Raw genomic sequence first — 14,196 nt, 5'->3', positions numbered from 1 at the left:
ATAAGCATAAGATCAATAAATAAAACTTGTGGTTTTCTTACGGGAAGGCATATACCTAGTGAACTTTTTCCTTTGTTTTCCTTTGTGGTGGTAGTGGTATTGTAAAAAACCCTTTAACTAAGGCCACATTTTCATGAGTAGGTAAGAAGAAGAATTAAGAAATGCAGAGAATCTTGGGCTTTCATTCAATATGCAAGATAGATCCTGGATATAAGTTCACTATCCCCTCTATGCTCAAAACAGTCAAATACACACTTCAGTGCCCATGTGTACATGCTCTTCTAGTGGTGCATGATATCAGCAACACTGAATCCTGAATATCTAACCCTAAATTTGGAGACAAGTACCTGGGGGAGGGGAAGGGGGAGTTTACATTTTAATTCTATGCAGCGTACTTTATTCCAACAGGATACAGAAATTGGTTACCATCTTGCCCCTCTACTCTTGATCCAGACCAGCAACTGGTAATTGCATGAATCGGAACCGTGTTGGGGTTTTGGCTTCCCCTCCTCCCCCCCCCAAAAAAAACCAAACCCAATCCTGTAATGCTAATCTCCATACTTCAGAACTTAAGTCAATCAGTGAGGAAAATCTTTTTATGTGAAGAAACAATTCTACAGTTATTTGCACCTTTCTTACAGCCACTGTCAGGGAAGAGTTTTTAAATGGACCACCTACTGTCAACATTCACCTTGATTTACACTGCTTCTAACAGCACAGCTACAGCTTCCAATATATCCACGAACTGGCTGTAGATCGCAGAGCTAAGGTAACTCCACTTGTGCTTTTTGTGCAACCAGATTGCCTCAGTGCTGCTTTTCTAGGAAAAGACTGAGATCAGGGGTACACGGGTGTATCCAAATCATACAGGTTAGGAGTTTATCTTTGGGAGCTAGTGAACCAAAGCACTGTTGGTGCATGCCACCCCAAAGAAATAGAGCAAAACTAGCTAGCTCACTGTACGACAGCAGTGAAAGATGTGTTAGAGCTGAACAGCGCTGCACCTCTGAATGCAGCTTCTCCATGTCCAGACTTTGTCTCCGAGGTAACTGTGTGCACTACAAAATAGTTAAACAGGTGAAAGCTGTGCTAAGATTTGCTGAGGTTTCACAACAAAAAACATTGGTTCCAGATCATACATTTAAAAGACACATAGATGTGGCACTTAGGGACACAGTTTAGTGGTGGACTTGGCAGTGCTATGTTAATGGTTGGACTCAATGGTCTTAAAGGTCTTTTTCAACCTAAATGATTCTATGATTCCGCGTTTCCCTAGAGTCCCCCACGAATGTGCCCCTGGGCATGCTCTGTGGATACTGGCACACTGGAAGGCTTCAGCTGGCATTCAGGAAATTTCCGGCAAGTAAGGCTGAATCTGAAACATGATGTTCCAACAAATTTTAAAAGTCCTCAAGACATCCCAGTGCTTATTTTAAAATTCTTGTGTTTTCTTCCAGAATGACAACTAAGCCTTATCACAATATTCTCCTCCTGAGACAAGAAAGTTCAAAGATCCCCATGCTTCTCTGTGTGTGTCCTTCCACCCTTCAGATTGAGGAGAAAGCGGTCTTCTGATACTGACACTTCATGTACCGGTGAAATGTGTGCAAGACAAGTACAGCCCAGCCCACATCTGTTCCCATGGACCCACAAGATGCTTAAAGCTCAGCCAGCACAAAGGGATGAAAACTAAGGATGCAATTGAAATGTAGAATTTCAGGGAAGACTGCCCGTCTGGCCTACGGCTTTTATTGCAGAACTGCCGTGCCACTTGTCACTGTAGCTGCTAACAAATACTGTCCATGAGGAAATCTATGACATTAGGCAGCTCCACAGGTTGCAGACATTACAACAGACTGGCAGCAGAGGCCTCTGGCCCCAAAGACTGCTAAATCTAAGAGTCCTTGACATTTTATTACACTGTATGTGAAAGGCAGAACATCATGACTGGATGTGCATTCAGATACACATAAATCTAATGGCATTTAAGTGCCAGGATTTTTTCAGTGACATACTGCTTTGTACTAAAACAGTAAAACCATCCCCTTATCTGCCACAAATGACACACATTTATTGCCAGAGCAGCCTTGCTGTACAACGCCAGGATCTGCAGTGCCCCAGCTGCCACCATCAACCTGGAGCGCAGGTAGATGCACTCCTCCACAGCCACTGTATGAAACGGGGACAGACTCTCTGCTGTCTTGACCTTGAGCACCTTGGGAAACTCACTCTCATCTTTGAACTGGAAAGCAGACTCTCCGATCACACCACAGCACCCAAAATATTCCACTGCCCTGAAAGACTGCTTTTTCCTAGGCCTGAAGAAAACAGATATGTCAGACTTGGAGGCTCTGCTTAGCAGCCCTGCTGCAGGAATAAGGCTACCTTCTTCCCTACCATCGTTTCACTCCTCCAGCAATGACAAACACATGAAATTAAAATGTTTCTCCTGTTTCTCTGGGCAGCCAGGCAACCTGCAAGTAACAGCAGCAGGCAGCAGCTACCATCAGTGCAACTGCTCAGACCTACAGGGGCTGTTCTCAGCACAAAACACATCCGAGCTTCAAATCCAGCCCTTAAGAGCCACAATCACGTATCTGGTGTAGACTGGCAGGGTTACTAAAAGTTACGCAACCAAATAACCAAAGAGCAAGCTGTTGGCTTCCACACAGTGTATTTAAGACAGCTGAGATTTAAGCTTTGTACATCAATTAGTGAGGCGCTGTAAACTACAGCTGGATAATGGACAGGAAATTGAGACATGTTAATATCAGCGACAAACTAATAAAATACCCTGCATATGCAGCTTTGAAGCTAGCAAACAGTCACTGAAATTCTGAAAGGTCAGCATCATCAGCCAGAATTCCATTTTCAGGAAGAGTAATTAAAATTTGCTGTACTTGAGAAGCTGGAACGCTCCTTCCTGTGAAGCAGTACTGATCTGTTAAGTTAGAAAAGAAGAAAATAATCTGTATTTTTATTATAAAAGGCATGTATAAGCAGCAAATTCTGTTCCACAACACTGTCAATTTAAACAGCATGATTATATCTATGTGGCCCATCAAAAACATACAGTAATATGTAAAGTAGATGCAGATATTAAAAAACCTCGTCCCTTCAAAGCTTAATCTGCACTTTAATCATCCTCACATATGGCTATGTTACTGTAGCTCCAGTAATCTAAAACTAAGCATCCATACAGTTTTTCTACTTTAATCCTACAAATAAGAAAGGGTCAGGAAAAGGCATCCAGTATCAAATGACCCATTTTTTCCACCTGTAAACAAAATATAGTGGGCTTCCTATACCAAAAGCCAGTGAAGAATTACGTACAACTCGATGTGCATGAGGAAGGGAAGAAATATGATAAAAACAGCCAGATGATTAATTTCAAAGCATGCTTTTAAACTTCTAAATATTTAACTCTACTAATAAACATTTTGTTGAGCACCAATATATTATACTGATCCGTTCTTAAACCACCTCAAAAGAAATTTACTCTGCACTGCACAGTTATTCAGTGTATCAGATGTACAGTTTGGGGTTTCTAATCTGCATGTGCTGAAATAAAATTCCACCACTAAAAATTTGAATCCAACAATACACAAAGAAACTCAACAGTTTATACTAAGAAACTGTCTCACATTTTATAAACTGGCTACTACTTTGTTCTCTGTTTAAGTGCATTATTAACCTATTCTTTCCCATCTGTGTAAACCACGTCAGCAATCCGAGCTTTATCCAATTTTCTAAACAATCTTCTGTGAAATAATGTAACAAGTCAGTTGACTAAAAGCAATAAGCTTACTTCTGCCATACTGTCCATCTAACAATGGCATCATTAATACAGTACTGAAATCACGCTGCAGTGTATTCAAACATAACAAAAATCTAACTGCAGAAATTTTTATTCTAGTCATTTAAAAGAACGACCTGAAATTAAATCCAGACATACTCCCCTGCAGTATTCTGCTAGAAGATACGTGAACAAGAAAATTAGCAACTATAAAGATATTTGAATCCTGAACTAAAAATTATTTTGACAAAGCAGAAGGCTGCAGATATGAATGTACTGCACTGAATTAACATCTGAAGATCTTAAGAATCTAAATAGGATTGCTGGTTGCTAGTGTGCTAACAGATCTGCTGATCCCTTGTTTAGTGAAGCACACCTAATATATTTAGATGTGATAACTTATCAATACATTTAAAGCAGACTGAAACTGATATTGGAATTGCTATTTAAGAACTGCACAAAATTTTCAGTCATATGAGGTTTTATTTTTATACAAGGTAAATAAATACAGATTCTACGGAAGTCTCTTAACTTACAATAAACACCTGAAGTATGAGTTCATTCATCATGGTAAGGACATAGCTCAAGTACAGTGAATGTATAAAATTGAAATTAATTTTATTAAATCCATTTAGAGACCACAGTGATATGTAAAAATATCAGAAGAATTCAACACCTTAAAAAATATAATGAAGGGTATGAAAAAATGAAACTTGCTTTCCTTTCCTAACTGTATTACCTAGACCAAAGCCTAGCAGCCTCCTGCCTAGCTACAGCATTTTAAAGAAATAAAATTTATTACTTAAACACTGGGAAAATGCAAGATACACAAGGCTATCACTTGTGTCTGAGGAATTCCCTGAACTTTGGAACCTGGGAGAGCGCTCCTGGGAGGTAACATCACCCAGTGCCCTGTCCTCATACTCTCCTCTGATACCGGCCACTTTCAAACACAGGACAAGGTGAAGTCCATTCTGACTTCTGCTGCTTTCTATTTTGTCTTACACATTTTGCTTTTTCCTTGACGTTCCTTCAGAACACAGTTTACAAAGACTGTATGTGAGCTGATTTAAGTTAAAGGCCATGTTAAAATAGTACAGAGTGTTTTCTGCTTTAGACCACTCATAACAAGCAATTAATGCCATCAAAAGCTAAAGCTGTGTTAGAATTACCGCTATGCAATCAATATTGTGTATCAACCATGCCATCAACTGTGCATGCCTTTTTAAAGCACAAGCACGCAAAAAAAACAGTCTATCTCTGGCTTTTTTACTTAGGTGGCTAACTTAGAATGTGGCTAACCTTATGGCATAAATCATGAATTGTTAAACTGTACTATGACTGCTGTAATTTTACGCATTAGCAATAATGAAAAAGTATAAACTAGGGTAATTATATCATGCTTACTAGGGTGAAATTTAAGTGAAACCTAGAAAAATTTAACATCCTTCTGGATCTGTTCACTTGTTTTTCTATATGAAGGAGAGAGTAATTTACTCTCAAAACTCCTAATGTCTCATACCCCTCGAGAGAGGTCCAACATTCCCCTAAATAAACACGCAGCCATAAGACGACAATATTCCTGAATGGATCTCAAATACTTAACAGAAATATACAAGCAGTATAAACTTTGTCTTTGCATCTGTTAAAAGAATGTGTAAGATGTGCACTCGGTAATCAAACACTTTTGTTTATGTTCATATACAATATATTTCAGCTATTTGTGCCAAAAAAAGGGAACTGTAAGCTACTTCAGCCAATGAATGAATGCCTGATTACTACATTTATAAGGAGTTAGACACAGCATTCAATCATACCAAAACACAGCTAGCAAAAATGAATGAATCCATGTGATGATGCCGCAATTTTCTTCTTTACTACAACATTCTTGAGATCTCAGGCATATGCTGTAACCTGCATTTGTGCATTTTATATTGGCACTGATGCTATAAAATCTTTATTCTTAGGAGGAAAATTTAGCCCATGAAATTCTGTGGTAGGATGGATGGATTTTATTCTTAAATCACTGCTGTAAAAGAAGATTCTTTTACTGTTCTGGATGATGATGGTATCAAATGGCAAACAGTTTAACTCTGAATTAAGATGGGTTTCTTTGAAGACCTTTAGGTAGTTTGTTTTACTGCCGAGATATCTTGTAATTATGGGAACAAAGACAAAGCCAAACTTGGAAGACTTTTCTTTAGGACTGTACTTTGTGTAGACATGTATAAATAAAACAGCACTTGATATACTCAAAGTGAGAGGATTTGGAACAAGTTATTTTTATATTAGGAAAGACATGTCATTGCCAACATCACTATAAAGGGACCCTCTTCTTCCCTGTTCTACAGTACACACCCACCAAATAAAAGTCACATTGCATTAGTAACGCCAATTTATACTCTTTCTCTTCTTTAGTGGTAGATAAGAAACTGCCTGCAGTTCTGAATTGTGCAGTTCTGAATTACCTAAAGCTACAGTCATTCTACGCTCTTGCAGGCAAAGTATATTCAGACTAATAGTAATTATTGTTACTATCCTACAAGGTTTTGATTCAGCCTCAATACAAGCATCATCTCATCCAGACCTGGAAGAAATAAGGCACAAAGGCCACTAGAATCACTGGAAAAAAAGTGGAAAACCTATTTTGAGACATAAGTAATAATTTGGTTTCTCTAGCCTGCAAAGCAAACACTAAAAAAATTTTTTGCTACTCTCTAAATACATACAATTTTTGTCCTTACTTTATTTATTGCGAGATTTAACATCAGCTTTAACTTTTAATTAGTACAAATTGACTACAATTAAATGCAGACAATCTACAGAGAGACTTCCAGCCACTGAAGTCCCATGTTCACCTCTGGCAAACAGTGTGCCTTGGAGCCAAGGACATGATGAACCATACCACAGTAAAGCTGAAATACAGTGATAGGTTGGGATGAGTCTGGGACCAAAAAAGTGAGCTCATCCTAACAAGGCTATAAGCATTTGATTTGCTGATACTCCTTGTGGCACCCAAAAAGAGGCTTCATCCCTATGTACTCAGTGTGGTCTGGAATACTTCTTAACTAATTAATTCCATGCTTCTGAACTACTAATGATCTGGAAGAATTAAGAGCAAATTCTCTGTCCTGAGCGTTTTTCCACCACCCTAGCACCAGAGATACCAGCAGTATGCTGATCACAGCAGTACTGGGAATGCTGAGAAAACAAAGTCTTGTGCTGGCTACACCTCGCCACCAGCTCAGGGTCTGCGCAGAAATCAGGGAGAGGGACCTTGGGCCTCCAGGTGGGGTGGGCATTGCACAATTTTATCTCACAAGTTCTCTGTTACAGCAGAGGCCCAGGACGTTGATGAAACCTTTGACGACCACTCTTTTCCAGTGGCACACTGAGGCTCTTAATTTTTTGCTCTACATCTACTCCAGTACACTAAGCATATTCTCTGGCTTGCAGTACACCAGAACTGACACATTTATCCCCAAAACATAGTGCGAAGTTGTGTGCATGGGTGAGGGGGCTGGGTTTTTTTCCTACTTCAACACTGGCTGCCAAGGGCAAAGCCTAGTCAACGCAAAGCCTTAGGGAAGCTTTCCATGCTGGAAGTTGCATGACTTCTGAACTCTTATGTTTAGGGCATTTGTTCTCCATAATCTTATCATTAACCCCATTACATTAGCTTCCGTACATCATACATAACATACTAAAAAAAATAAGAGAGTCAACAGAATATTAAAGAAACAGTTTAGATACTTGTGGATCACTCAGTCTTTTAAAGCTCCTTCGAATCACAAACATCCTCAAAAAACAGTAGATACTACCCCAAAGAGAGAGAGCACGCATCACACACACACAACAAACATTTTATCACTTCCAGTTACCCACCCCACCAGACCTAAGCTTTTAAAATTTTACACCAGATAGTCTTCTAACTCATAAACTAAGCACTTTTGCAACATAGGCAAACATCAGCATTTTCCAGGTTGTCTTCTACTTGAATAGCAACGTCTCTACCTTCTCCCTGGCTACAGTACTAGAAATGACACTTCATTAAGTCCACCCACTGATATCTGAAAGATATTCCACCTCTCCAGAAAAAGACTGGGGCGGGGGGTGAGGTGGGTGGAATCTCTCTTATGCAATGCTTTCTATACATACAGGCCACGGAGCTTTCTGCACAGGAATGGAACTCCACACATTCCCCTACAGCAGCTATAAATTGCTCAGCATGATACATCCATCACTTAAGCTCCGCTTCAAGCACCTAGTCACCGCTTTATTAGCTTTACAGCCTGATCTAATATGGAAACAATAGTATTCTCCACATAATTATGCTAGGCATCTGCCTTTGTCAGTTTTGAACTCTGTTCAATTCCAGCCAACCTTGAGAAGGTTGAGGAAAGTGTTTGTTTGATCTCAAGAAAACAAATTTCCCAAAAATTGTGCAAGAATCAACCACTAAGCAAGGCACAGATACAAATTAATAGTCAATGAGGAAAAGAATGCAGTATTGGTTCCACAGTTGTCTATTCTGTTTGGACTCCAGGCGGGGCAAGCAGCATTGCTCCCCACACAGAAGTTAGGCAAGAAAGGCACTGGATGGGACATATTTCAAGGGCAAGATAGGCTAGGCGAGACAGTGCTTCTGTAATCGACAAAGATATAACTCCTACAAAAAATGATTACTTTCCTGATTCCCCCTAAAAAGCCCAGTCCTCAGTGACTCACACATTTTTCATCATCTTTGTATACCTAGGTAAAGTGAGGATATTACACCTTTCTTTGTTAACCCTTTGCCCCCTCCCCCCAGTCCCATATATCTAACCTTTTCTTGCAAGTCTCTAAATGTATTACATCAACAATGATCTAACGGGTATCTTCAAGTTTGCCAAATGAGCTGTCTGTACACATTCTACCTTTATTCAACCTAGTGTATAGTTTCTCCCCTGGAAATTTAGTCATCAACCCAAGTAATTTTCAACTATAAGGCATAAAGCAGTAATTACACCCTCTCACTTTTTGATATGCCAAGGGAAACGCACCTATCCACTGACTGGAAAAGATGCAGTACAGAAATCTTACTTCCTCTGAAAATGTCACTCCAGGAGGTACAGGTGAATGAATTACAATCACAGACTGTTCTCTAAGTGCATTTGTATGCATTACTAGAAACAATACTGCCGAATGTCTGATGCACTAAGTATGTGAAATTACAACTTAAGAGTCTGAAAGGGAGAAATGCACAGAAACAAACTTTTTTAGCTTCAGCTGAGGTGTACTGCCATCTCCAACTGTGGAAATTCCTTCCATACTGAGAAAGAAGGCTGAAAAAGGGAAGTGTCAATCCTAAAAGCAGCAAAGAGCAGAGCAGAAAGAGAAGAAACCAAAACTGTAAAGCTGGTTCTGCACTGAGACAAAGGGAGAATTCAAACTAAAATTACTGGTTAAGATGGCCTGAAGTGCTCAGGCAAGCAGTTTTCTATCATCTGTGTCTGAATAAGATCTCTGCCTATTTTACTGCTGCATGGTATTTCACCTGCTGCATCACATACGGGATCATCTGGGAGCAAAATGGGTTCCAGGCACCCCTCCTCGGTGGGCCACCACACCAGACCAGAGCTGTGCTATGGCTCCCCCAGCTGACAGCTCTACCAACAATTCCCAAAAACCTTTAAGGCACTTAGGAAAAGAAATAAAGTTATTTCACTTTTTTTCTATAAATTGGCGCAGATATTCTATCTATACACTTTTAAAGTGAACACAAGGTGCATAATTAACTTCTGTAATGTCTGACACTATTTAGGATGGTTACATCAAAAGTCTTCTTGAAGTGGGTAAGATCTATAGAAATCTATTATCAGAGGAATTTTTTTTAAAACAGGCATATTGAAATCAACTTATTAAATCCTTGTCAGAAACCGCAGTGTGAAAAAGTCTAACCAGTATGGCTTCAACAAACAAAAAAGGTCTCCAATATTCTAAACCAAGAAAACAGGAGGGAAAAAGTAGTTATGCGCTTTTCTTACACTACTGGGAAAAGATCCTTACAAAAAGGCTAACAAGAAAATCAAGCAGCAGTACTTCATAAGTATAGTGCATAGTGCTTTAACATACTACATTTGACCAAGGGAAAAAAATGCTTCCATAGAAACATTTGTAAATTAACAGCAACAGCAAGACACTAGTACATTGGCAACCTCACTATTTAAAATTCTTAAAAAACTAATAAGCATTAAAAATGTTTAATATATTTACAGGTGTAAAACAGATGGAGAAATTTTAGATATCCAAACTAAAAGCAATTTCTGTATGCTATAGCTGAACAAAGTGACAATTAAGTAAACTCTACAGTGACAGTGGTCAGGGAATGCACAAAGGAATAGATCCAAAAAAACTTAAAATGTACGCAACAAACATTCCATGGACTCAATACTGTTATTTATTACATATTCAAGTACAACACTCCAATACAGCCTGCAAAGAGAAATCAGAAAAGATGGAATCCATTTCAAGACAGACACCAGTAAAGACAAGCATAATAGTATTGCAAAATAAAGCATTTATAAGGCATTAATTAATAAAGCAGAGCTCAACACACAAGAGTGACCAATCAATCATCACATATCAGAACTAATAAAAATAAATACTTTCATATGCAATACATTATATACAGGGATAACAGAAACATCCACAGCTACTTCAGAACAAATTAAATATATTAAGGATGCAAATACATGTGAAACAAGACAGACATCAAACATTCATTGGCAAGTTTAGGAATAAAACATCCTCCAATAGCAGGTAACCCTCACCCACTGTCTGAAAAAAGCAGCATTAGCATGGTATTCAATCTGGTATCTGCAGAGGAATTTCTAATTTGCTCCAGACCTACTACTCTGAATTACTCAGATGTTCTGTGCCCAAACAGAGCTGTGTAACTCTTTCAAACCTATATATAATGTCCACGTCTTCTATTGTACCATTTCCTGTGTAAACTCTACTATGGATCTCAGGTCTTCAGGAAAAACTAATATACTGGGCATACTCAACATCATAATTATAAAATACATACTTCGCCCAAGATAAAAAACTGTCTCACCTGGATTTCATGAGGGGCTGGGTTACCCATTTCTTCAATCTTCGACGTCCAAAGGAAGTTTTAGTATGATCCAAGACCCAGAGCAGACTTCCTTTTGTTTTCATATCAGTCTAAAACAATAAAGATAGCATAATCATTTTTAACTGACCAATCAATGATACAGTGGAAAGGATCTTCACCATCACATTGTTGTATTTAGGCTTGAAGATACGGCAACTGCATGTTTGTTTACCAATCTTGTTTACCAACAACACCTTGAAGTACCTCCAACAGTCATAAGACACTGAAGTATGTTTTTCCTTCAGCCAGAAAATCTTTAGACAAAGGTCTGTGCAGCAGCACAAAAGAAAAACCAAACCCTATTGCAGTCATACCCCTTGACCGCATTTGCTCAAGAACTCAAACTTTAGGTAAGTTCTTTGCTAGTCAAAGTGCAATAAGGTTCTTAACTCATGCTAAAAGCCAGTATAGATTAACTTTCATTTATGCCTCTGAAAAAATAATGCTCCTTCAGTTTGATCCCATTTAAAATAATTTAAACCCTCTTGGTGAGATTTGCGAACTAACTTAACTTCATTAGGAACAGTGTGTCACACAGCTGTGAAAATCTCAGCATTTATTAAAAAAACATTACATTTGCCCTTACCTGATTCTGTAAAATTTCAAGATTTTTCATTGTTGTCCCATTAATTGTCATGTATTCAGTTTCACTTGACAACCGTTTGAAATTGCTGGGGAGAGAAGTTTCATACATTATATTTTAAATTTGGGCACAGACATAAGAGTGAAACACTCTCAAGTTTCTCACATTAGAGAATTCATTAGTTAGGCAAAATAAAAAAAAAAATCCAAGTAAGAAATTAAAACCTATCCAAATAAATAAAAAACCTGAACATTTGTAACTTCTTTTAATTTACTGCTTGGGAAAACAAGATTTATGACTCACTTCCCAGTCTCCTACAATGACTCTGACAAAGCTCAAGAAAAAATCCAGCTCTTCTATCTAATCCTGATCCACTAAATGGCTAAAGGAAGTACCCCTTCGTAAGTTTATGATGAAATTGAAAAAGTAGGTGCTTCTGTTAGTGTTCTGTTATGATCACAGTAGTATTAGGGAAAGGCCTAAGAATTAATACTTCAAGAGTGGAACAGACTTTTAACACAATTTATCGTCAAAACAGTGTATCAAAATACATTATTATTTTTTTTTACTACTACTACACATTTAAACAGGATGTTAGCAATTTTTTAGGAAAATACAAATAGGGTATATTTAAATCATTTGATTTTACTTTTAATACGAAATAACCATGACTACAATTACTTGACTTTTTGAAACTCACTAACAGAACAGGATGAGACCAATCCAAAGGTTGTGTTGGTTTAGAATCAACGTTAATAAAATAATTGTATTAGATGTGTAATCATATTCAATATGAAAATTATTTCAGTTTTAAACATACACTTGTGGTAGTCAGGACCATGAAGTGACATGCAAGATACTCAGTAAATGCTTATAACAAATCAAGTCATGATTGTCTCTGTTAATCATACTGCTGACTGCCCCTTGCACAAAATACAGGACACACTTTATTGTTTTAGACTAAACAGAACGACTTGCTGGATAGGATTTAAAACTGCTTTCTTGACTTTTCAGAATTTTTTTCAGTGCATTCAATTTTAAACTCTCTGGGGGAGTACTCAAATGCTCAAGCTTTTCTGTTGTATAGTACTACAACTTTAAGAAACATGAAATATTCAGAAACTAAAGTTACATATTTATGTTGTATGCAGGTGTTTGGGCCTGCTAGTAAATTTATTCCTAAAAAATGGGTCAAATCAGAAGTATTTTGCACAGAATATTAAAAAACAAAAAAGGTCAATTCAACTGAGCGTCCTCAAGAAATTCAACAATAGTTTGGAATTACAGCTGACTCGGAACTGAACCCATAGTCATAACTACTCTGCTCTAGTGTGCTATCCCAGAAACCAACAAAGTTGACCAGCAAAACCAAACCTTGGAGGCAAAAAGCAGCTGCACTTTCCAAAAGTACACAATTATTACAAGCAACAAAACAATACTTCCTTGTATTATCTTAAGTCACAACTGCTGATGCTGGCAAAACTTAAATACGAATGATTTCTGTATGGCTCCCAGTTCCTATGATCAACGACAAATCCTACCCACTCTTCCAAAAACTCCTTTTCTGCATCTAGGATTTGCCTAAACTGCAGTTTCCCCATTTGCTGCATTTCAGTTTCCCAGTACTCAAGCCTACGATCTGTTACACCCAGCTGGCTAAGACCTATGCCTTTCCACCTCTTTCCAAAAGCAAAAAGGATGCTTTTGGCTGTTTCCGTCAACCCTCAGTCACTCATTCACGGTTTCACTGTTGTGGATTTACTGATTCCAGTGTTTCCCCACTTCACCTGGCTTCACCGCACTAAACAGAGAGTGTATTCTGTTCACAGCAAGCTTGCTCTCCTATTGTTTAAAGACAACTAACTCTGCTCCACTGCAGAGTATATTTACTGTTCTTCTAGAATCTGATATGCTAAACTTGTTCTCACAGCATAAATTATATGTGTTTTATATTACCCAGGTGTTTTCTTTATCTGAGTTATTCCACCCTGCTATTAACCCTGGTAACTGAGAGCTGAGAGTATACGAATAATAGCCAAGATCAGCTGCAGTATATGCCCAACCAACAATTCCCGATGTCACAGCATAGCGTATGTTTTGCTTCCACCCCCTCATCTTCCTTCAGCTTGGGATCAGAACTTGATAAAAATGTGAACAAAGACTGCCTCTGTAGTGATTTTAAGGACCAAATGGCGTAAGAAGAAGGTTGTAAACAAATACTGTCAGTGCTGGTTTTGCACCAAGGGTGTTAACATATTCCTTGTGAGAAATTCTAATACGCTGCTATCAGCCACCTCCTACATCAGTAAAAATGACCCTTCAAAATCACTTCAACTGGATTACAATGCCATAATTCCTTCTGCAGGTGACAGTGTGACCTGACTTTCAAAGAACAGACTTGCAACTGTCTCAAATACTTAAATAGCACAAAACACAAAGTGATGGAAATAGCTGACAAGTTCATTACTGGGAAGCAAGGCAAGGTAGGATCATGCTATCTGGACTCGGAAAATAAGAAGAAACAAAAAGAAACACAAGCTTTTAGTAAGGTTTAGGAAATGTTTGAGGAATACTCATGAGAAACAGGTTTCTACTCATAAAATGACTTTTCCGAGTAGAACCACGCTTGATGAGTATTAAAGCGTTACTATGATTGCT

At 38.2% G+C, this 14,196-nt stretch overlaps 1 protein-coding gene across 4 annotated transcripts in view; it reads right to left on the bottom strand.

Annotated features, from left to right (window-relative positions):
* MSH3 (mutS homolog 3) overlaps positions 1 to 14,196 on the bottom strand; it is a 113,195-nt gene that overhangs the window by 52,018 nt on the left and 46,981 nt on the right. For all 4 annotated transcript variants that reach the window (XM_055791606.1, XM_055791605.1, XM_055791604.1 and 1 more), the window contains exons 11-12: positions 11,542 to 11,626; positions 10,896 to 11,005 (exon numbers count right to left, since the gene is read on the bottom strand). In XM_055791606.1, the coding sequence (XP_055647581.1) occupies positions 10,896 to 11,005; positions 11,542 to 11,626 (195 nt within the window). The remainder of the gene's footprint in view (positions 1 to 10,895; positions 11,006 to 11,541; positions 11,627 to 14,196) is intronic.

The sequence above is a fragment of the Falco peregrinus genome, chromosome Z (assembly GCF_023634155.1).
Source record: "Falco peregrinus isolate bFalPer1 chromosome Z, bFalPer1.pri, whole genome shotgun sequence".
Taxonomy (NCBI): domain Eukaryota; kingdom Metazoa; phylum Chordata; class Aves; order Falconiformes; family Falconidae; genus Falco; species Falco peregrinus.
The sequence above is the reverse complement of the archived record's forward strand: the minus strand, read 5'-3'. Positions and strand labels throughout refer to the sequence as shown.